Below are 25,885 nucleotides of genomic sequence, written 5' to 3'. Positions count from 1 at the left end.
TAAAATAGTGATTCCAGCTCAATTTATTTTTATTTGCAGTTGCAAACATGGAGATGCTTAGGTATAAACATTTAAACATAAAACACAAATTAGTTGAACATTAATACAGTTAATAAACCATGAACAAACATCCCCAAAATATGACCCGACACACCCAACAGGAATCAGTGGAAGATTGTACACAGAGGGATAATCAAATATGAGCTAACTTCATAACACGGAAGAGCCTGTTGCAAGAATTTCCAGATAATTAGACACACCAGTCAAACAACATCTTACATTTTTACCGTCTTTCTGACCTTGAGTGACTTTTATTGTTTAAAAAAATGAATTTCACATTATTTAAATTGATGGCAAAGTCATTTGGCTCAAGGAAAGAGGAAAGGGAAATGTATCAAATGTGTTGACTACAGAACATACAGAACCCAAGTTCCATAAAATTCTTCAAACACACAGTGAGAATGTAGTAGTTAAAGTGTCCACGTGTAATTTGCTGCATAAGCTGCATAAATAAGGCATATTCTGGATCTCTGTGCATGAGAACACTGTTACAAACATTCACAGATGCTTAAACCTGAATGGTACAAAAATTGTGAAAACATCTAAACAGCATTCTACCGTGATTCCAATTCACCAACTGATAAAGCGTCAGTATTTTGTGCAAATTCCAAGGATAAAATGAATCTAACGATCTTAAAAGCGTGTAACAGCATTTCAAGATGAAAAACAAAGATATTCCCTTATGCACAAACAAACAAAGTGAAAAAGTAATATGGCTTGGAGTCATAGAAGATAAAATATATATTTATATAAAATGAAGTGAAACAGGCAAGTGTAAGGAAAATAATGCTGGCACGCAAGAAGACCTTAAAGCAATCATGATAAACACCGATCATTTTATTCTCGACCCGATTGGAATATGCTGTCCACAGTAGCTGTACAATGCACAATTGTAGGAGACCAGGTCATGGAACTGCATAAGCATCAACAATCCAGCTTGTGGTTTAGTAAGCGGTCTTTGGTGGCTCCACGTAGGCGGGGTTGTAAGCTGGTTGAGTCGAGCTGTAGGTTGTCGGTTGAGGCGGCTGAACGAAACCAGGCTGAGCTGGTGGTTGTATGGGGTACGCGGCCTGTCCACCGTCATACGCAGCCTGGCTGTAGGGAGCAGGATATCCTGGGCCTCCTGCAAACACACACAGAATTACAGCTCCTCTTTGAGTCACTGAGACCCCTATCCAACACTCTGTTGGCCCTTTTTTTGATGCAATTGTAGCTAGCTAATTTAACCCTAACTTATTAGGGCTGAGTAAATACATACTGTTCAAAAGTTTGGAGTCTGTAAGATATAAATAATTATTACTTTTATTCAGCAAGCGTGTATTAAATTGATCAAAGGTGACAAATAAATGCTGTCCTTTTGAACTTTCTATTCATCTTAGAATCCACAAAAATAATAAACAGCATTTTCAACATTGATAAGAAATGTTTCTTGATCATCAAATCAGCATGTTAGAATGATTTCTGAAGGATCATGTGACACTGAAGACTGGAGTAATGATGCTGAAAATACAGCTTTGCCATTGCAGGGATAAATTACATTTTACAAGATATTAAAATGGAAAATAGTTCATTTAAATTGTCAAAATATTTCACAATATTTTTGTTTTACTGCATTTTCTGATTAAATTAATGCAGCCTTGGTGAGCATAAGAGTCTTCTTTCAAAATCATCTAAAAAAAATTACATTCCCCAAACTTTTAAACAGCAGTATATCTAAAAAGACAACATTGCCTTGCCTTTCATACTCATAATGACTCATAGCAGTCATGAGACAAGAGAGGATTGCAAAACTAACTACGCATGAGGAAAAGCCAGTGGGCTGAAACTTCACCTGGTAAGAACATGAATTAACTTTTACTTCCTTTTTTTTTTTTATGTTTGTGGTTGAGCACCTCATTGTGCTTTTTTTTTTTTTGCCGGTTATATGTGTGCACTTTGGGTTGAATCTTTGTAAAACTACGTAATCACACATAAAAAAAAAGCACATTCAAATTTCGTCATTCTCGACATTTACCAGCAAAATCATCATGAATATTCATACTTATCGCCCATTTTGGCCTTTTTGCTGTTCAAGCTCATTATCTTACCAGCCTCCTGATATGGGGGAGGGGGTCCCGCTACGTATGGCGGTCCCTGATATGGTGCAGTGGGCATAGGCTGCCCTCCATATCCTGGTGCCCCGCTGTACCCAAACTGAGGTGGTTTTACGGGCTGGTACGGAGGGTACTGACTTCCGTGGACAACAGGCTGCTGAGGGTATTGTGTGGATACCACTGTAGTTGTTGTTGCTCCCATAACAGCTGTTGAAGGAAAAACAACATGAATAATAGATAGTTGATGGAGGACTCACCATATATATACACACACACACATATATATATATATATATATATATATATATATATATATATATATATATATATATATACGGTATATATGTGTATGTATAGGTCTGTCACTACTTCTCTGGAACCTTTCTGTCCTAATTATAAATGTGGGTCTCAAAGCCAACTTTGAAACACTATTTTATTTTTAAACTAAATGAATAAGGACAGCCTGATAACGTCTGCAAACGCAATCACAGCTGCAATTCACTTCTGGCGCGGTTAAATGGCTAACTTTAAGATGCACTAGATAGGAACTTCCTGTTGTGTCTTAATCAGTAGAAGGCTGTTTAAAACCTTTAAAAATCAGCAATAAATATATATGTATACATTGACTAGGACGATTAATCAACCAACCATTTGTTTTAATTTTAAATATTGTGTAAATATGTTTTTCAGTTTCTACAATTTGGCATGCAAATCATTCGATATCATTTCATTGCATTACCTAAATATCATAATTATATTGGCAACCCTGCTCTACAGATATCAGCATCGACCACATCAGCCATCTGTGAAAAATTGTCAATTATATCTCAATTATGAACAAATAACTTTACAACGACCCTGAATAATATGCTGACAGAAAATAAAACCAATCCAACCAATGAAGAAATGCTATTCCACAACCTGACATACTCCCGACAACATACTTCAAGCCGGTTAACTAAAACAATAAACATTAAACCAGTTACAACCAGTTAAACATTAACTGAAATCAAATTAAATTTCATAACACTTTTTTTCCAGCTAGTTGCCAATGCAACATTTTCATTGTACTAAAATAACTAAAACTTAAATAAAAATGTAGAAAAATAAACTTTAATAACAAAAACCAGTTTGTCTGAGTTTGTTTCCATAGTTACTCATGAGTTACACACCTGTTCTTAGTTCCGTTGACTATTCTGTCTGTAAGCACTAAAGCCTAGTTCAGACTGTCGGACTAAATCCGATTTTTGTGCATATCCGATTGAAATCCGATCAGATTTAGCAAGTATGAACGTCAAAAAAAAATCTAATGAAATGTGAATTTTTCAAATCTGTTTCGACCCTGGCAAAAAGTGGTGGGGACATGTCCCACCCGCAAATTACGCCTATGGCTGTAAGCTAGACAGCCATCTATGCCACTACCCTTCCTGTTATCAAGAACATTTTCTTCATCTCCAGATGATAGATTTTGGGATCATTAACCCATCATGAGGTGAAGTAGCGGTAAGCCTTAGTGCTTTTAAATGCCTTGAGAGCTTCGACCGGTGAATGGAGAGGGATTGTGGGCGAGGTAGATGTAAATGTCAGCAAACGTCAATTTTGGCAAGTTTTTACTAGACTTAAGTGGAGTCAGAAGTTCGTTTGACAGTAAATACGGATCTATACCTAAAGTAGCCTATCTATTTTATTTAAATACCGTTGCTTTTCGTCTGTAGTGAGGTGTGCTATTTTAGTGTGTGACATTTAGTGTGTGACATCTGAATGCAGCACAGAATAAAGCCACACATGTCAGCCTCCTGGTGCACTCAATTGGGGAGAGCTATGGTTTTTAGGTGCACTGTCGCTTTAAGAAGGGTATTAAATTCATCCAGTTCCCAGAGAGGGAAGCAAAATCTATACTTTTGAAACAAATGTTATGAAGATGACACTGCAGCTGTCTATGAGTGTCTTGTGACAATCGTTCATCTGTTTCTGTAGCACATGGGCGCTCACTCTTCCTGTTTGTGGTTGCTGTAGGCACAGTGAGTCAGACTGGGTGGGGAATCCCAGAGTGATCCAGTATTCAGTTTTTCCACTCTCAAAACTCACATTCCAGCATTTGTACCACAGGCTACAAGGTCAGAGAAAGTCTAAACTTGTGGAAAAAAGTTTCAAAACATTTCTGCCATTTTTACACACGGGTCAGTCTCACGAAAACACGTCCACGTCCAAAATTAATAGGCTATATTTAGCATAAAAACCTTCTCATTATTATCATACATCTAGACTTTGACTTTTGTTTTTTCTATATTATTATATTTATATATTATAACAGATTATTTAATGAAAACAATATTTTAGAGACTATATTATTATAGTCTAACTAGTATAGTATACTAGACTAATACAACAGACTTTATTATAATCGTGATTTTTTTACTGTATTTCAGTAAAAAATCATACTGTACATTCATTTAAATCAGCATAAAAAGGCAATTCAACAACAACTACCATGATGTATAAACTTTCATGGACATAATGTCACAATGAATATGTCTGTGTTGAGTTTCATGAGTTTCAGTTTGAGAAATTGCCAAATTTATATTTACTGGCTTTACATTTGAATGTGGAATATGATGCCAATCAAAATAGTTGGCAAGAAAGACATATCTCAAATTGGAAACATGAACAAGAATGGATACAATTATTAAAAAATATGCGTAAGTAGACACTTACGTCTGGGTTTTCTGCACATTTTGTAGATGCAGCAGCAGGGGCAGACGCAGCAGACGATGAACATAACGATGAGGACCACAAGCCCCGCTACTGTCACGCCGACAGCGACGTACGTACTATCGTGGCTTTAGGAGAGATTATGGAAAAACAATCACATTAGAAACACACTTTATTGTTTCAAATATGACTGGTTGCAGTTAGATTTCCCTGAAAAATGTAAATACAACAAATCTGTGGCATGACTAGCCTATCTGTTTAAACAAAAATGGGGATTGTGTCTGGGAAGTCATTTTCAAAGCCTTGTTTGGGGATGCTAATGGCACAGAAAGAGTTGTAAATGTGAAGCTGGTGTGCTGATATAAGGATAAAACTATGAAAGCCATTATTTTTCATGAGACAAATAAGACTGCTCACAAAATGCAGTCCTCTTGTGCATCCTCGGATAACTTGTTGAGTGGATTGGAGCAGCAGTATCTGTCATTACACGTCCCACAGCAGAAGCTGAAAATCCCGCAATCAATGGACGGCTTCCACATACCACTGCTGCTCAAGTAGCTCATGCAGTCATCATCGGCTAAACAAAGCAAAAAAAGATGAGAGAAATAAGACATATTGGCCAAAAGTATCTTAAGGAGTAGTTGAAAACCTCACACAAAAGAAAACCTTGCTATCTTTTACTCAAACTCAGGTCGCCCAAAACCAAGTAGTTCTGCGGGGATTTGAGCGCTCTGGCAAAAGCAACTGAAGCTATCGTATGCCTTCAGAAGACTTCGAATATAATGTCTATTTTATTTCTTTTTTTTTTTTGTTCGAATAATAGGGATGTTTCGAGCCGATCTCAAGAATCGGTATCGGGGCCGATTAAGCTTCTTTTTTTTTTTTTAACTGATCGGTATCGGTTATATAACCGATCGATATTTATTTTTATCTGCCATCATTCTGCTTGAGATGTTATTGCCATAACGCATATGAGTTACATCTTGCTTCGCACTTGACTGACAGATTGGCATGCTGACACTGCAAGCTTCATGCTTTGTAACCTTTACTCCTTTTTTTTTGTTGCAATTATTCTGCTTATTGTACAGATAAAATATAACTATATATCAGTAGTCCCATATTCACAGGTGACCACTATACACTGGGAAATTAAGTATCGGGTTGGGACTCGGTATCGGCAGACACTCAATATTCAATGACTAGGCCTATGGGGCACAAAAAACTTGATCAGGAGGACATCCCTAAATAACCATCCATTTTTCTTGTATGTAAAAGAGCAAAACAGACTTTCTGCCTAATGTCTCCTCAAGTGTTTCATGGAAGAAACGAATATTCATTGGAACAAAATGAGAGTCAGTAAATTATTTATTTTTTAATGTAACTAATGCACTACCTGTAAGCTATGCTGCATGGATTTGTTGTTTTAAAATCTCTGGAAACATGTTGATCAAACATTCAAAACACAAAATAGTTCCAAAATATAATAGATAATTAGGCTAGGTTAAAAAGAACATCTTTATTTACTATAGACAATATTTGCGAAGACAAAAAAGGAAAACCACAACCAGAAGTAGCCCACACTTGAAACCATTAAAAAAATGACGGGAAAAATCACACGTGGCACATTAAAAAAAAGATACATGATTCAGTTTTCAGAATACATCGCGGTAATTCATAGAATTAAAGTTTTGACATATCATGTAGTTTGTTTGTCTGTCAGGGTTGATCCAGCTGTAGCTATACTTGACAAACATCGTTTTTCCCGGACAAACCGTCGACAAGAACAAAGATTACAGGTTAAGAAGCCTTTTTGTTAGGTATGTTATACACTCACCGACTGTCGCCGTGAATATTCCCGCAAACAGGAGCAGGAGAACCGAGACGGTGGACGCCATGATTCCCCTTCAATAGCGTGTTTAGTGCGGATGATGTTGTAATTTGAGAAGACGCCTACTAGCCCTCGACCCTGCCTTGTGTAAAGGCAAATTCAGCTAAACTTTCAGGTTTAACTCTAAACCAGGAGACTGATGATGTCTAGACTATAAACACGGGGTAAAAGATTAACGTTTTCCTGAAAACCATAGCCTACACAACACACAGACGATGTTGGACCTAACGTTACAACAATGGGAATCAATGGCCGAATACCGGACAGGATGTGTCACACAACGTGGGTCTCATGATTCTCCATAAAATGCCCCTCCCAAACGGAATCCTTTTTTGTAGAAAACGAAAACGAAACGAAGTGAAGGTCTGTTATGCTTGTTTTGGGAACATGGATGATAGTTGGTCGATATACCTTTTTCTCTCTCTCAAAACAGCTGGGCCTAAATATCTTTTTACCCCACTTTTTATTTTCTTTATTGGATATTTCAGGACTATTATTGTCAAGTCACCTTACTTGACAATAATAGTCCTGAAATATCCAATAAAGAAAATAAACAGTGGGGTAAAATATATAAGAGATTTAGGCCCCAACTAGCTGTTTAGCCTACATGGCGCTTTATACAATACAGATTGTTTCAAAGCAGCGTTACAGTGATAAATAGGCCTAAATGATGCATTTCGGCTGAATGTTGTTCAGCTGAAGTGAATGCAGTTGATTCAGATCCGCTCTAAAGATCATCAATAATTGAATTAGTTAATTTCATCTGTAAAGCAGCTCTGCAAAAAATGATGTCATTGTCCAGCTCAGTTAAATTCTCATACAGCAGCGTCAGTACAGCCAGATCAATAATATTGTTAGTACAATAATAATGTATGCTGACCCTCCTTCCAAACAGTGCGATTGCTTACAAATTGTAGTCCATTACAGATTCCAAATTACATTACAAAAAATTTAGTTAGTAAAGTAATCCATTACATTGCACATTTTAGGTGATATAATTAGATTACTTTTTACCTCATTTATCACATTAAAATTGAATAAGATAATATTGTACCATATTGATATACCTTATTGATATTTATAACGTAATATAATCTACAAATAGGCCTACTTATTTTTTTTTTTTGTAATCTGATTACGTAATCAGTTACTACCCAGCACTGATGCCAAACTTTAAAACTTAAGTTACAGAAGAAAAGATGTCACTACTTCTTTTACATCACAGCTTTAATTCGTTGCCTTAATTCTTAAAGTACTCCACAGTTAATATGCATCTTTTCTTCTCAAGCCTGCTGAATAGGCTGAGTGACCCAATGAGAATTTCACTGTCTGAAGATCATGCCTTCATTGCGAAATTTCCATAGCGTTGCATCCTTATGGGCATTTCATAATTTTGGAATTTTCAGGGTCAGTTAAATCTCTTTTTTTTTGGCCCTGCATTTTACATGTATGAATAAACTGCCTAATAAGCTGAATATAAGTTGTTTTGTACTGTAAGCCACACATCCCTCATCAAAAAATACAATCTTAATAGTGATTATTAAGATTGATGTGGTTTGGAATTGGTAAAATGTGCTTGAAAAACAGGCCTATGATCAGAATATAAACTATCCTAACAATTGCGCAAGCACTGTACAGCATATAGGCTACATTTTAATAGTTAGATAAAAGTCTATACACTAAACACACTTTTTTTGTGTTAATCGCAGTTCGTGAAGGTGTGCACAGGGACAGGTTCATGAATGAATCATTCTTTCGCTCTAATTTCTTTTTTCAGTGAATCTATTCACAAATAGCAATGATCAGGCTTGTTTGAAACGCCAAACACCTCGCAGTGAAAGCAGACAAGAGTAGGCGGCTGCAGTCAGTGAAAGTGCAGTCAAGACGGACATTCTTTCTCACTTCTTGTAGTGAATCAGCCACCTACAACACCAAAGGCGGCTATTGCACCAATCACACTTGCTAATACATTCAATTTTTAATGTAAACACACTAATGTGAAGCACACTAAAAAGAAATGTTCACTCAACTTAACTTTTTGAGTTATGTTTTTGCTTTGATTTAAGTTGTATGTACTTAAAATAGTAAGGATTTCAACTTGAAATGTTTGTTGCCATAATTAAACAATTGACTCAACTACTTATTTCAAGTAACTAGATTTAAAAAAAATGTTGTTGAAATATTATAAAACGTTCTTTTTCAAGTTGTCTGTACTAAACACATATAAATGACTTTGTCAACTGTTTCTTTTACAAATGAACAAATTTAAAGGTCAAAACAGTCAAATATATACAAGTTTCAATAGCCAGTGTTTCTTTGAAAAAATAATTTCTCAAAATAAAAAGGAAAAATAAAATTACATTTCAATTGCTCAGTGTTTAAAGGTGACAATGTACTTAAAACAATGAAAAATAATCAAAATGGAAGTTACATTATACTTCACAGAGACTTCTAAGGATGACGACTTCTTCCAATATGAGGGCTACATCACTCCAGTCGCACGTAACCGAGTCCATCACATCATCCACAACTGCAATGATTCCAACAGTCATGCCACTCTTTATCAGGGTGGGAAAAGAGGTGGAATCAGTTGCAGGAATAACTGATTTATTGAATATCAAAAGGCATTCAAAATCAGGAACACATATTTGAATATATTCAGCATCATATTAAAAAACAGTAAAAAAAAATCTTGCTACTAATCTGTAAAAAATAAGGTTAAAAAGTATATACACAGAATTTAGACATATTTAAATACATTCCTTTTTTATTTCACCAGTAGGTGAATGTTGAATGTTTATGGGGTCCCATAAACATTCAAGTGGTGTAACTTTACCTAACATTGCATAAAAGTCCAAAACATTTGCAAAAACCATTGCAAAAAAAGTCCAAAATCTTTAGGTGTATTTTTCTCCAGCAGGTTTGCTGTCCGTTGTCGACTTTGTTTAGTTTTACAATTTTTATGTTCTCCTGTAGACCTTTCTTTAAATTCCCTTTTTTTAAAAGAGACAGTAAGATATTTATTTAAACAATCAAACTTTTCACATTTTTTCACACATATAGAAATATAGAAATATAAAACAGCAGTTAAACATTTACAAAATCTATAACAGTTTTAAAAAAAATAGGCTCCATTTCAAAAAACAATGTAACCCGAAACAACAATCTAAAAAAAAAGGAACTGTGAAAGACCGTACAAAAACATGTGGTTTCCTAATGCTTTAACAAAGGTTCCTTTAATAAAATACCTTTTCAACTGACAAAATTATGGAAATTCAGCATCACTCATTGTTATTCAAATGCGACTGCATTTTAGACCCTCAAAGGAAAGAATTTAAAATGGAAAACATTGACACTTCTTAAAATAGAATCACAGATCCTGCTAGCGTAAATGTAAAATTGAAGACATTCATGTTTCTGTGAGCGTTGTGCTGTTAATGAAAACGAAACGAAAAATACAACAGCAAAATACAACCTTCCTTTAAAAATGACCACGTTGTATTTTAGATTTTAGATTTTTTTAGTGTATCAAATTGTATCAAAAGATATGCAATATATTACACAGTTCAATATAATACTAGAATAATTAACACTGAAAGTTAAAACTAGTGTAGAAACAATTTTCACTTGTAAATCGCTAGTAAAACTTTCACAATTAATTACAAAGAAATGTAAAATTACTGGAAATTTAGAAAATTTGAAAGACCGAAATGGTATTTTCTTTTAAAACTTACTCCAATAATCTTTGTTTTATTTACAACTTAATAAAAAATCTTTACTTTTACAGGGTGTCGCAGAGCAAAACCTAAACTGAAAGGACTGATTGAAAATAAAACAGAAATAACTCTGACTATAACACATCCACTAGTCTTATATAATCTGCATAGTATCCGGGGGATTCTTATTGCCGAGTGAAAGTGCGTCAAACCTCCACAATCCAACAGTGACTGATGTGACAGACGCTTGTGGTTTAGTATCCAGTCTTCGGTGGCTGCATGTAGGCGGGGTTATAGGCCGGCTGATCGAATGACTCTGGGGGCGGATAAGCGATACCGGGCTGGGCAGGGGGTGGATAAGCACTACCTGGCTGGCCAGGGGGCATCATGGGGTACGTGGCCTGACTTCCGTCATATGGAGCCTGAACACTGGGATATCCAGGGCTTGCTGGAAATGCAAAAATACACTAATTATTTTCCAGGAAAATATCAGTACATGGTATCAGTCTGTCTAGTACTAGGTAGGGGTTGCACAACTACTGATTTCTCCTAGTCAAAACAATAGTTACTTCAGTACCTGTGGTAAAAAAAAAGACAAAAAATAAGTGCCAGCAAGTGTTTGTTAACTGAAAGCCCAACAATTATGTCTGTCTTGTATTGTAAAAAGATGGCACGACCTCATTTGCACTCACGGTCTTGTGGACTTACAATGGCCGCCACAAGTGTTCAGTCCAGAAGACCGTAGGATGTCCCATTTGTGATTTTAGGTTTCAGAAGGGTGCTTGCAAACACCCGCTTTGCTGCCGATATGCGCCTTTGATGCACACTTTTGCCGAGTGCCAAGACTGCGAGTGTTAAAGCAACACCAAGTAACTTTTCCTCTGCGGTCGCCCTACAGGTTGGAAGCGGAATTGTCCATTACTGCTGTTGTAAATAATTTAGCCTACCGCATCCTACTGTCGCACGCGCACGCACATGCTCTCTGTTTATCCAGCACCGGCTTTGTAATCATGATGACAATTCAAAAGCTACCCGGCTGCTAGGTAGCCTATCTTACATGTAGTTGTAGTCTACTGTCGAGTACGCTCCACCTATTAGCAATTGTAACGCTTGCCGTAAAGCAAGTCAAATTTGTAGTTTTCTTATGTCTCATTCGGACTACAGAAACGCGACCCGATCTGGCAATCTTACATAGCGTGGATATATCAGATATAGGACCGCAAAGCGGTGGCATAAGTGCATTTCACCATGTTTCACGATTTTGAAAGCATTATTTTAAGGTAAAAAATCTTACTTAGTGTTGCTTTAAGGGTGCCATCTTGGGACAGGGCCATTATAAACTTAGCTTCCGCGTCTTTGATGTCAAATAATATGTGCATACATAAATATATTAACAAAATTAATTTTTACAGTTAGCCTAGGGGTATTATACAACATTCACATCCTCATATAACATTTCACAGGTCTACAACAGTCAAACAATAAAGCCCTGTTCACACTACAAGCGACAAAGCGACACGATACCATTCATTTCAATGGGGAGCGGGCGATTTGCGGCAACGCGACAAAGTTGAGATCTGTTTAACTTTATGCAAATGAAGAGCGACTTTCGGGAGCGACAACCAATAGGAGTGAAGTCAGTGGAGCGCGTCACTCTTCAGTGCTGAGTCTGACCGAGGCAAGTTGAACGAGAAGGTCGTTTTAGCAGTCAGAAACTGTCCTATAATTTATCATATATCTCCATGTACATACAGTGGTATTCACCGTACTGACTCCGTGCCTGAATGGTTTCGGGAACCAAGATAGACCGGCATTCGCCTGTTTGCTGCAGTTAAATAGCCGCGATGGCAAAGAGCACTCACTGTTTCTCGTTCATCTTTAATATTATGCATTTTATGTACTGATTCCATTTATATTTAGACTTTTCCTTCAAAAATAATTGTTTGTAGCGGCAAGAAAACGTATTTGTTGTCTAACATAGAGTAACATCCGTGAATGTCACTCATAAACATTACTAGGCAACCAGTAGTGGGAACGCCCTCCAGCGCAGCCACTGGCGACATGTAGCGACAAAGTCGCTTGTAGTGTGAACGGGGCTTAACTACTCATGTAATTTAGATCTTTACTCAAATGGTTCAATATAGTTTATAATAGAATACGACAAAATTCATGTAGTCTATTTGCTGTCATCGACCTCCTGCCACATACTGGCTGTGTCTGAAATCGCATACTAGGTACTTATTTTGAATAAGTACCTATAAAAGTATGTTCTGTATAGTTTGAATATGTGTAGTATGAATGTAATCCGGACATACTACATTCACCATGTTGTCATTATGCTGCAGTCGTGGCCTAATGGTTAGAGAGTCAGACTCAGGCTGTGGCTCCCTGGCTGCTCTGGGTGTGTGTGTCCACAGTTTGCAGTGTGTGTGTGTGTTTACTACTCACTACTCCTAATGTGTGTGCATTAGGAGTAGTGAAAAAAAATATTACAAAAATATCCGTATGCTCTTCGAATCTCGTTGTATTTTGATGTCATACACACCGATCGGTCTGCACAGCGCCACTTTAAGTCAAACACACCTTAAATCTGCAGTGGTCAGGTGGTACAGCGGCCACATGCTACAAGTCGTAGCTCTGAGAAAATGACCAGTTCACACGTTGTAATTACAAGTTCTACATGTACTTGAAGGCTTTTTACAGTTCAGAATCATTACGGTAATTACGACATGGCGTGAACCATTTAGCTTCAACCCTTCAGGCTTATTTTGAAAACTACAGGTGTGTGTGTGTTGGAGCAGGGTTGGAACTAAGCTGAAACAAAATAAGTTTTTCTCCCCTGCTCTAGTGCTAGGTGTTCTCACCGGCCATGTGGTATGGTGGTGGGGGTCCTGGTGCGTATGGCTGTCCCTGATATGGTCCCGTCTGCATAGGCTGAGCGCCGTAGCCCGGTTGAGTCGGGACAGGCTGGTATGCTGGATACTGAGCGGGCTGCATGACAGGCGGCGGCTGCTGCTGCTGAATGCATTGTGTGTTCATGACTGTGGTTATATGCGTTCCTCCTACCACAGCTGTGGGAAAAACAAGACCGAATTAAATATATAATTCTTATAATTCCTATATCCTAAATAATATTACATTGTAACGTACTGAAATATAATTCTTATCATTTTACTACCAGCCTAAACAATTTAACATTGTAACGTTTTATTGACACTAAAACACTTACGTCTGGGTGTTCTGCACATTTTATAGATACAGCAGCAGGGGCAGCAGCAGCAGATGACGAACACAACGCATATGACCACAATCCCCATTATTCCTGAAATAATGGCGGGCCCACCACTGCTTTGGCTGTTGGACAGACTATGACAAAATATGAAGCAACAAGCATTATAAATCTATAAAATCGTATTTATATATTATAATTTTATTTTTAATTATCATTGTATCATTGTTTATTTAAATATTATTTATTTTCATATGTATCTGCAGTTAGTTTGGAGACTGGACATTAAAATTCACTTCTACACTCTTAAAAATAAAGGTTCTTTATTGGCATCTATTGTTTCATGAAGAGCCCTTACATTCATGGAAACTTTTCATTGCACTAATGGTTCTTTAGATCATTTTTCTCAGTGTGAAGAATATTTTAATAAAGTTCTTTTTAGAGCCGGTCACTGAAAGTTTCTTTGGGGAACCGGAAATGGTTCTTCTATGGCATCGTTTCGAAAATCCTCTTTTGGAACCGTTATTATTAAGATTGTAGGGGCAGATTTTGATTGCAACTTCCAAAATAAAACATTTGCAGAATTAATAATTAAGATGCTAGCATATTGTAGGTAGTAAATAAAAAGTATCTGTCCATTCACTCTCATGTTGCTTGAAATGCGTATGACTCTTATCTTGTGGAACACAAAATTAGTTATTGTCAAAATATAAAAGCTGCTCTTTTCCGTATAATAAAAACACATGTTGTTACTGCACAGGGCTGCATTTCCCAAAAGTATCTTAGGCCTGAGTAGATCGTAGAACCATTGCCACCAATGGGCTCTAAGATCAACTTAGCTCATGATACTTTTGAGAATCAAAGCCCTGGATAGTTGCATTGTGCTTGGATTATTAAAAATGTACTAAATTTGAAAAATGTACTAAGCCAGTAGATTGGCACACACACACACACATATATATATATATATATATATATATATATATATATATATATATATATATATATATATATATATATATATATATATTTTTTTTTTTTACTAAAACATTTGTTTATATAACAAACAGTTTTTCTGTGGTCCCGCCTTTTCTTGCCTTCGACATCCTGTTAATCCCCTCAACAATTTTTTTTTAAAAATGTTGCATCATGTTCCTTCTCTCTTGCCTCATTTGTCTTTAAATTGACTTTATAAATGTGAACACTACAGCTTCCACAGCCAAAAACTTTTCATTCTTTGTTCTTTAAATATCAAGCAAAGCATTTTCCCACCTTGCACTACACAAAGTGGCTGTTCAAACTGTATCGTTTCAATCTGGGGGGGTGCATCTCGCAAGCTGCAGTTTAGTAAAAAACGACCACAACCTCTGTATAGGAAACGATGGGTGGAGCGACACACGGAGAGACAAAACCGGATTGCAAAAGTAACATAATAAATCGCAAAAACATTACAAAATTTTTTTTTTGATTAGGTTGCAGGTTAGAGATTAACTTCAGCAATTAGATACACACCAAACATTTCAGAAGAAATCAATATGGACTTCACAGTTCGCTGATTTATCAGTTAACAGCTACAGATCATGAGGGAGAAATTAAAACAATAGCTGACCCAAAATGGCTTTTTTCTCTCCTTTTGTGGAAAAGGACTGTTGGGTCTAAAAGACATTTGAATTAAGACAGAATTAAAATGTCTTACATTTTGCACACGTTTTGATCGGTTAACTTCGAATAAGCACTGGAGCAGCAGTATCTGTTATTGCAAGTCCCACAGCAGTGCTCCCCATACTGGCATCTTATAAAGGGCTTGTACTCATTACTGCTGGTGATGTAGCTTCTACAATCATCACCAAAACCTTAAAGAACAGGGGAAATGTGACACATTTTATACAAAACAAACAACCGGTAAATTCTAAAGTATCAGAATTGGTTTATTTATTGTCAGTAAACCGCCCAAAAAGATAAAAGTGTTTCTTTAGATTTTTGTAACAGGCCGTCTAACTTACCTACTGTAAATAAACCCGCAGACAGAAGCAGAAGAACCGCGACGGTGGAGGCCATTCTTCTGATGAAACCTGCAGCATTACAATCTAACTGAGCCTCATGAATATATAAGTAGGTGGGCGTATAAGGAACCGACAAAACTTCATCAACTGCAACCGACTGCAACGGTGAAACAAAAGCGAAAGAAGAAAAATCTTGTGAAACTATCTGAATGTGTAAATCTGGAAATCACAAAGAATTTAAATGAATCTCTTTTTTTTTCTTCACATTTAAGAACAGAAATGTTATATAAAAAACGATTCGAATTAATACTTCTAATTTGGAGCCTTATGTTGATCCAGTGTCTGATTTGATACAGAGTAGGCCTAACGTTCAAAACGTAGGCTAAGATAAAAAAAAATTAAGAGGGTGTAAATATATTTTCCCCATATGTTATAATAACTTATTTAACATTATTGACCATTAAACAAAAGGCCATAAAATATACGTGTGTCAATGTGGGTCTCATTTACTAATAATTGCATTATTTCGTATTTGTAAACACAGGAGAACTTCTTACGAAAAAATCTCCCCCCAATTCACAGCATACGTACGCACATGTATTTGTTCTTAATCTCGTTCTAATGTTAGAGAATTTGGAGTATCCTAAATAGCGGCCGAAAATAGAACAAAATAGGCTATGTTCTAAGAATGTTTCGCAACCGTCCGGTTATACAATTTTTATTTTTGAATGTTCTCTGAACTTTAAAGTGCCCCTATTATGGATTTTGAAAATGAACTTTCATGTAGGCCTATTGTAACATAGCTCTAATTGAATGAAAACATCCTGCAAAGTTTTAAATCTGAAAGTGCACCATATATTAAGTTATTGTCTTTCAAAAGTAAGAGTCGACTCTGAGTCAAGAAATGAATCGTTTTTCAAACGAGTCATAAACCGTTTCGTTGTGATGTCACAATGCACTTTTATTGATACAGTTTCCACGTTCACCGCAATACATTTGAAGAAATACTAGTAATACAAGTAAGTTGTATCAAGTTTGTTGATGGATATGCACTTGTTATTGCTGATGGTGAGGAATTACAGTTGCAACATCTCATAATGTACCTCAAACTGAGTAGTGTATCACTGAGAAACGTCCTGCTCGAGTTGTCCTTGCGATTGGAGTTCTTCCAATGTTTCATCAACGAACTCACGCTCAGATTGATATGGTAAAATATTACCAGAAATATTCGAGCGTGGAAAAAGGTCCAGTGTTGATAACAGTAAAAGTAAAGTTTCTTGTTTTGAGTTGAGTTTTTCATTTGCATTTTTTGCGTACAAACGACAACATTGTTAAAACGATCCCTGTTCACACAGATCTGCGAAAACGACTAAATTGTTGTATAATTCATGTCTGGCCAGTAGTTGGCGATGTCACTACACGCCTATAGACCTTAGTTTGACTTTGAACTTCCGTTTTTGCGGTATCTCTGTATATTTTTATGGCATCGCTGTCGAAGAGTTATTAGCTGGTGAAGTGGATTTACATATTGTAGAATAAAATAGAAGTTATCATGAGCATTGTAATTTTTGAAGCAGATGTCATAGCAAATGTTAGGAAGATTTTAAAACGAGTGGTTCAATTATAAATCCGCGAATAGTGAATCGGCCACCTACGACACCAAAAGCGGCTATCTCATGAATCACACTTGCTAATACATTTAAATTCTATTACTATTATATAAAAGTAAATATGATGAACAAGACCCACTTTGATTTTCCCCACTGATGATTGAAGAAGCCCGGCATATGTCACTTTAGAGATTGGCATTTTGAGTGAACATTGTGAGGTACATTTTTTTTAAGTGAAACACAAAAAATTGTCACTCAACTTAAAGGGTTAGTTCACCCAAAAATGATGTCATTAATGACTCACCCTCGTGTCGTTCCAAGCCCGTAAGACCTCCGTTCATCTTCGGAACACAGTTTAAGATATTTTAGATTTAGTCCGAGAGGACTAAATCTAAAATATCCAAAAATGAAATAACCAAAAATGAAAATTTTTGACATAATTTTCATTTTTGGGTGAACTAACCCTTTAACTTTTTGAGTTATGTTTTTGCTTTGATTTAAGTTGTATGTACTTAGAATATTAAGGATTTCAACTTGAATTTTTTTTGTTGGCATAGTTAAACAATTGACCCAATTACTTATTTCAAGTAACCTGGATTTTTTTTTTTTTTAAATTGAAACAGTCAATTTTAAGTCTCAATAGCCAGTGTTTCTTTGAAAAAAATAATTTCTCAAAATACACAGGAAAAAAAAACCAGGTCTCTTTTTGTCTAATAAAATGACACTTCAATTGCTCTGTGTTTAAAGGATAATGTACTTAAAACAATGAAAAATAATCAAAATGGAAGTTACATTTCATACTTCATGAGGGCTACATCACTGCAGTCGCACGTAACCGGGTCCATCACATCATCCACAACTGCAATGATTCCAACAGTCATGCACTCTTTGTCAGGGTGGGAAAAGAGGACGAATCAGTTGCAGGAATAACTGATTTATTGAATATCAAAAGGCACACAAAAACAGGAACACATATTTGAGTATATTTGAATATATTCAGCATCATATTCAAAACAGTAAAAAAAAAATCTTGCTACTAATCTGTAAAAATAAGTTTAAAAAGTATTTACACAGAATTTAGAAATATTTAAATACATTCCTTTTTTATTTTACCAGTAGGGGGTCCTATAAACATTCAAGTGGTGTAACTTCACCAAACATTGCATAAAAGTCCAAAATATTTGCAAAAACCATTGCAAAAAAGTCCAAAATCTTTAGGTGTATTTTTCTCCAGCAGGTTTGCTGTCCGTTGTCGACTTTGTTGAGTTTTTCAAATTTTTTATGTTCTCCTGTAGACCTTTCTTTAAATTCCCTTTTTTTTAAAGAGACAGTAAGATATTTATTTAAACAATCAAACTTTTCACATTTCTCACACATATAGAAATGCATAAATATAAAACAGCAGTTAAACATTTACTAAATCTATAACAGTTTTAAAAAAAATAGGCTCCATCTCAAAAAACAATGTAACCCGAAACAACAATCTAAAAAAAGGAACCGTGAAAGACCGTACAAAAACATGTGGTTTCCTAATGCTTTAAAAAAGGTTCCTTTAATAAAATACCTTTTCAACAGGTCAAAACAAGTCGGTGAGACTTGTGACAAAATTATGGAAATGCAGCATCACTCATTGTTATTCAAATGCAACTGCATTTTAGACCCTCAAAGGAAAGAATTTAAAATGGAAAACATTGACACTTTCTTAAAATAAAATCACAGATCCTGCTGGCTAAAATGTAAAAATCGAAGCCATTCATGTTTCTGTGAGCGTTGTGCTGTTAACAAAAACGAAAATACAAAAGCAAAATTGCACAAATAAACTAAACTACAACTTAAAGCTACAGTGTGTAGGATTTACTCCCATCTAGCGGTGAATGGTATATGACTACCAACTGAATATTAATTTCAAGCCCCTCCCATTCCGAGGGCATTTTAACTCCTACGGTGGCCGTAGCAAATTGCATTTAGTTATTTAGTCAGTTAACATGTAGGTTATGGCCTCTACCACAATATTTCTTGTAAAAAAATATTTAAATGCAAAGAAAAGGTATGAGAGACGGCTGTTTTTGTCTATTGTATGTTTTAATCTAAAATGTTTGCAATGATAACATAAGTAGGCCTGTTTAAATGTTTTGTCACTTGCTTGAGCAACTTAATATATAAATCTATATAGACGTAATGCATTGAATAATACGTGTTTTAAATCTATTGAGTTTAAAGTGCACATCTGTGAAAGAGTGTAGACCTATGTGTACAAATAGAATCGAAATACTGAAACGATTTTATAAAATTATTTTATAAAAGATGTTGATAATAAAAATAGTGATTTAAAATAAACAATTGTGAATAAATGTTGTTTTTGGTACAGCCAAAACGTCGTGCACTGCAAACGCAGCATATGCAGCATATGTGAAAGCACACTAGCGCGCGCTGCTCCTGCCGCATAGGCATACACACTGCAAACACGCACTGCAAACAGAGTGTGTGTGTGAAACAGATCAGTTGATGCGACACCGGAGGTGTGAGAATAGGCGTGATCCTCCATCTTCAACAGGCTTTCAACAGATGTTCCGACGATTCATGCTACCCATCGAGATTTGCTACTGGTTGGATTTGCTACCGGCAGTCACGACTCGCAAGTAATCTCCCCTCGCATTCGTCACAGCGGCACTGAGTGTAAAAGCGCGAAAGGCGAAGCTTGAATGTCCAGGTATGTCCCTCTTTGGCTAATGTATTTTAGCAACATGGCTGCCGCCATTTGAGCGACTCACTCTTATGTATTGTAAATGCCAGATTCTACGCTTACGAGAATACTTTATTAGTTGATTTAAGTAATTACACATGAATGAGCACATATACTTTTGAAAGAACAAAGTGTTTTTTGGTAAGAATCAACTTAAAAAGTTACACATTGTAGCTTTAAAAATGACCATTTTCGTTTTTTAGTATATCAAATTGTATAAATGAAATGGTATTTTCTTTTAAAATGTACTCCAATAATCTTTGTTGTATGTACAGCTTAATAAAAAAATCTTTACTTTTACAGGGTGTCGCAGAGTGAAACCTAAACTGAAAGGACTGATTGAAAATAAAACAGAAATAACTATATGTATTCTCTAATACTAACTCTAGTAGTAACTCTAATGATGACTATAACACATCCACTAGTCTTATATAATCTGCATAGAATCTGAGGCATTCTTACTGCCGAGTGAAAGTGTGTCAAACCTCCACAATCCAACAGTGATTGATGTGACAGACGCTTGTGGTTTAGTATCCGGTCTTCGGTGGCTGCATGTAGGCGTGGTTATAGGCCGATCGGATGTCTCTGGGGGCGGATAAGCACTACTGGGCAGGGGGCGGATAAGTGATACCGGGCTGGGCAGGGGGCATCATGGGGTACGTGGCCTGACTTCCGTCATATGGAGCCTGAACACTCGGATATCCAGCGTTTGCTGGAAATGCAAAAAGACACTAATTATTTTCAAGGAAAATATCAGTACATTGTCTCAATCTGTCCAGTACTAGGTAGGGGTTGCACGACTACTGATTTCTCCTAGTCAAAACAACAGTTACTTGAGTACCTGTGGTACAAAAAAAAGGACAAAAAACAAGTGCCAACTAGTGTTTATTAACTGAAAGCCCAACAATTATGTCTATCTTGTATTGTAAAAAGATGGCACACTTCATTTGCACTTATGGTCTTGTGGACTTACAATGGCCACCACAAGTGCTCAGTCCAGAAGACCGTAGTGTGTCCCATTTGTGATTTTAGGTGCTTTTCAGAAGGGTGCTTGCAAACACCCCCTTTGCTGCCGATATGCGTCCTCCTGGCACAAACTGTCTGCGTCTGAAATCGCATACTAGGTACTTATTTTTAATAAGTACCTATAAAAGTATGTTCTGTATAGTATGAATATGTATGAATGTAATCCGGACGTACTACATTCGTCATGTTGTCATTATGCAGTTGTGGCCTAATGGTTAAAGAGTCAGTCTCAATACCAGAAGGAAATGACTGAAGTGACCTTGAGCGAGGCACCTAACCCCCAATCGCTCCCTGGGCGCAACAGCAAAAATGGCTGCTCTGGGTGTGTGTGTCCACAGTTTGCAGTGTGTGTGTTTGTTTACTACTCACTACTCCTAATGTGTGTGCACTAACTTGGATGGGTTAAATGGAGAGGACATATTCTAAGTATAGGTCTCATACTTCACGTCACTTTCACTCACTTTATTATCATGTGATCTACCCTGCCATTCACAAATCCTCTCCTGTGGCCTTATGGGATAGTAAAGTGTCCATCCACACTTCAGAATCTCACTGGAAGTAGAAGGTCATTCGGGTACTTTTTGCCTACTCAAAAGTACTGTGAATTCGGTCATACTTCTTTTGTCACATACTGTTTTCTGCCTACTATGGAAGTAAGAGATTTCAGACACAGTAACTCTCTTTGAGCATTCGCATTCATGGCTTGCTGGTTTGCTTTTAGTGAATAAAAAAAAAAAAACAAGTGTTGTTATGGTTATTGTACACTCAAGTTCTCGATAGCTTCCGACATCTACGGCTACTGTTTGAAGTATTCAACTATCCAACCAGTGAATGCAATCTCTAGTACAGGGGTGCAAACTCAGTTCTATGCTGCGTGCACGCCATGTCGTAATGACCATAAATAAAGCTCCGTATGCTTTCGAATCTCGCTGTATTTTGATGTCATACACCGATCGGTCTGCACAGCGCCACTTTAAGTCAAACACACCTTAAATCTGCAGTGGTCAGGTGGTACAGCGGCCACATGCTACAAGTCGTAGCTCTGAGAAAATGACCAGTTCACACGTTGTAATTATAAGTTCTACATGTACTTGAAGGCTTTTTACAGTTCAGAATCATTACGGTAATTACGACATGGCGTGAACCATTTAGCTTCAACCCTTCAGGCTTATTTTGAAAACTACAGGTGTGTGTGTGTTGGAGCAGGGGTAGAACTAAACTAAACTAAAATAAGTTTTTCTCCCCTGCTCTAGTGCTAGGTCTTCTCACCGGCCATGTTATATGAGGCTGGGGGTCCTGGTGCGTATGGCTGTCCCTGATATGGTCCCGTCTGCATAGGCTGAGCGCCGTAGCCCGGTTGAGTCGGGACAGGCTGGTATGCTGGATACTGAGCGGGCTGCATGACAGGCGGCGGCTGCTGCTGCTGAATTGTATTCACAACTGTGGTTATATGCGTTCCTCCTACCACAGCTGTGGGAAAAACAAGACCGAATTAAATATATAATTCTTATAATTCCTATATCCTAAATAATATTACATTGTAACGTTCTACTGACACTAAAACACTTACTTGTGGGTGGTCTGCAAATTTTATACAACCAGCAGCAGGGGCAGCGGCGGCAGATGACGATCACAATGCATATGAACACAATCACCATTATTCCTGAGACAATGGCGGGGCTTTCACTGCTTTGTTTGCTGGACTGACTATGACAAAACATGAAGGAACAAGCATTATAAATCAATAAAATCGTATTTATATTATAATTTTATTTTTGATTATTGATCAATGATCATTTTGTTTATAGACATATTATTTATTTTCCTATGTATCTGCAGTTAGTTTGGAGACTGGAGATTAAAATTCACTTCTACACTCTTAAAAATAAAGATTCTTTATTGGCATCTATTGTTTCATGACGAACTCTTACATTCATGAAAACTTTGCATTGCACTAATGGTTCTTTAGATCATTTTTCTCAGTGTGAAGAAAATTTCAATAAAGTTCTTTTTAGAGCCGTTCACTGAAAGTTTCTTAGGGGAACCGGAAATGGTTCTTCTATGGCATCGTTTCGAAAATCCTCTTTTGGAACCGTTATTATTAAGATTGTAGGGGCAGATTTTGATTGCAACTTCCAAAATAAAACATTTGCAGCATTAATAATTAAGATGCTTGCATATTGTAGTAGGTTGTAAATAAAAAGTGTCTGTCCATTCAATCTCATGTTGCTTGAAATGCGTATGACTCTTATCTTGTGGAACACAAAATTAGTTATTGTCAAAATATAAAAGCTGCTCTTTTCCGTATAATAAAAACACATGGTGTTACTGCACAGGGCTGCATTTCCCAAAAGCATCGTAGGCCTGAGTAGATTGTAAAACAATTGCCACCAATGGGCTCTAAGATCAACTTAGCTCATGATACTTTTGAGAATCAAAGCCATGGATAGTTGCATTGTGCGATTAGGCCTATTAAAAATTGACAATATCAAATTTGCAAACTTAGCCACTAGACTGGCAAAAATATAAATATATAATTTTTTTAACTAAAACATTTGTTTAAAAAGCAAACAGTTTTTCTGTGGTCCCGCCTTTTCTTGCCTTCGACACCCTGTAAATCCCCTCAACAAAATGTTTTAATGTTGCATCATGCTCCTTCTCTCTTGCCTCATTTGTCTTTAAATTGACTTTATAGATGTGAACACTACAGCTTTCGCAGCCCAAAACTTTACATTTTTTGTTCTTTAAATATCAAGCAAAGCATTTTCCCACCTTGCACTACACAAAGTGGTAGTTCAAATTGTAACGTGTCAATCTGGGGGATGCATTTTGCATACTGCAGTTTAGTAAAAACGACCACATCCTCTGTAGGAAACGACAAGTGGAGCGACACACGGGGAGACAAAACCGGATTGCAAAAGTGACATACATCGCAAAAACAAAAAAAAGTGCATTTGATTAGGTTGCAGGTTTGAGATTAACCTCAGCAATTAGACAGCCTACACACCAAATATTTCAGTAGAAATCAATATGGACTTAACAGTTCACTGATTTATCACTAGTTGAGTTAACAGTTTCAGATCATGAGGGAGAAATTAAAGCAATAGCTGACCCAAAAAAATATAATGATGTTTTTTTTTTTTTTTTTTTAAGACTTTTAAGAATTTCTCTCCTTTTGTGGAAAAGGACTTTTGGGTCTAAAAGACATTTTAATTAAGACAGAATCGAATTAAAATGTCTTACACATTGCACACGTTTTGATCGGTTAACTTCGAATAAGGACTGGAGCAGCAGTATCTGTTATTGCAAGTCCCACAGCAGTGCTCCCCATACTGGCAACTTATAGAGGGCTTGTACTCGTTACTGCTGGTGGTGTAGCTTCTACAGTCATCTCCAAAACCTTAAAGAACAGGGGAAATGTGAAACATTTTATACAAAACAAACAACCGATAAATTCTGAAGTATCAGCATTTATTTATTTATTTTCTGTAAACCACCCAAAAACAAGTATAAAGTGTTTCTTTAGATTTTTGTAACAGCCCGTAGGCTATAACTTACCGACTGTGAATAAACCCGCAGACAGGAGCAGAAATACCGTGACGGTGGAGGCCATAGCTCTTCTTCTGATGAAGCTGCAGCAGCATTACCAAATCCAACTGAGGCTCATGATTAAGTAGGTGGGGGTAAGGAACTGACAAGACTTCATCAACTGCAATGGTGAAACAAAAGCGAAAGAAGAAAAAACTTGTGAAACTTATCTGAATGTATAAATCTGAAAACCACAAAGAATTTAAATGAATCTCTTTTTTTCACATTTAAGAACAGAAATGTTATATGAAAAAGGATTTGAATTAATACGTCTAATTTGGAGCGCCTTATGTCGATCCAGTGTCTGATTTGATACAGAGGAATGTTCAAAGAGGGTGTAAATATATTTTCCCATACGTGGAGATGTTATAATAACTTATTTAACATAAATTAGTTTAGTTTAAGATGTATGCACTTTATTGTCCTTTAAACAAAAGGCCATAACATGATATATGTCAAAACAATGGGTCTCATTCACTAATAATTGCGTGGATTATTATGTAAGCACAGGAGAACTTCTCACGAAAAATCTCCCCCTAATTCAGAGCACGTAGCTACACACATGTATTTGTTCTTAATCTCGTTCTAATGTTAGAGAATTTGGAGTATTCTAAATAGCTTCAGTGTGCACAAGTTTTTGTTTCATTTGCATAAAACACAGCCAATCTCTATATAAGGGTTTTCCGCACAACCTTTCCTTTAAAGGGTGTCGTGGAAATTATAATAGATAAGATTAATTATGTTACTAACCACATAATTCTGATTTTATATTTCTATCATGTGATAAAATCATATCATACTTCCCATTTTTTCTGTCTAAAGATGACTAACTTTCCATTCTAGATCTAACAATAAAACAGAATAAATCTTACTTCCTTTTATTTAGGATGTAGCCATCAGATGAACTTTCGATATGAACTAACCATCTAACAAACTCAATATAACCTTGGTAAATGGAACTTTGAAAATGGACCAAACGTTCTGTTTTTTGACTGTATTGAGAAATGATTGACTGAAATATTAACCCCTTACAATGTTTTTGAGGATAAAGCTTAGGATACTTGGAATGTCACATGTTGCAGGATCAAGCCCCCGTTCCTCACACCATGCAGAAAAAAGCTTCCAACAGGAAGCATAAATCTGTCGTGTGGAAGAAGCCCTAGCATTAGAGATGGTGTGAATAACAGCAGGGTCACAATGCTCCAGGGAAGGATTTA

The 25,885-nt window shown here is 36.5% G+C and overlaps 1 protein-coding gene across 1 annotated transcript; it reads right to left on the bottom strand.

Moving 5' to 3' along the window:
* Positions 1 to 862: 862 nt before the first annotated feature.
* LOC130077320 (uncharacterized) lies at positions 863 to 24,712 on the bottom strand. Its single transcript, XM_056242523.1, has 9 exons — positions 24,639 to 24,712; positions 15,395 to 15,551; positions 13,699 to 13,835; positions 13,334 to 13,540; positions 10,729 to 10,917; positions 5,283 to 5,442; positions 4,869 to 4,993; positions 2,148 to 2,360; positions 863 to 1,183 (listed from the first exon to the last, which is right to left on the bottom strand). The coding sequence occupies exons 1-9, from the start codon at positions 24,691 to 24,693 to the stop codon at positions 1,005 to 1,007; spliced, it is 1,422 nt and encodes a 473-aa protein (XP_056098498.1). The 5' UTR covers positions 24,694 to 24,712; the 3' UTR covers positions 863 to 1,004.
* Positions 24,713 to 25,885: the final 1,173 nt, after the last annotated feature.

The sequence above is a fragment of the Rhinichthys klamathensis genome, unplaced genomic scaffold (assembly GCF_029890125.1).
Source record: "Rhinichthys klamathensis goyatoka isolate OS25496 unplaced genomic scaffold, OSU_Roscu_1.1 h1tg000727l_1, whole genome shotgun sequence".
Classification (NCBI taxonomy): domain Eukaryota; kingdom Metazoa; phylum Chordata; class Actinopteri; order Cypriniformes; family Leuciscidae; genus Rhinichthys; species Rhinichthys klamathensis.
Note: the sequence above shows the minus strand (reverse complement) of the source record. Positions and strands in the feature narration are given on the sequence as shown.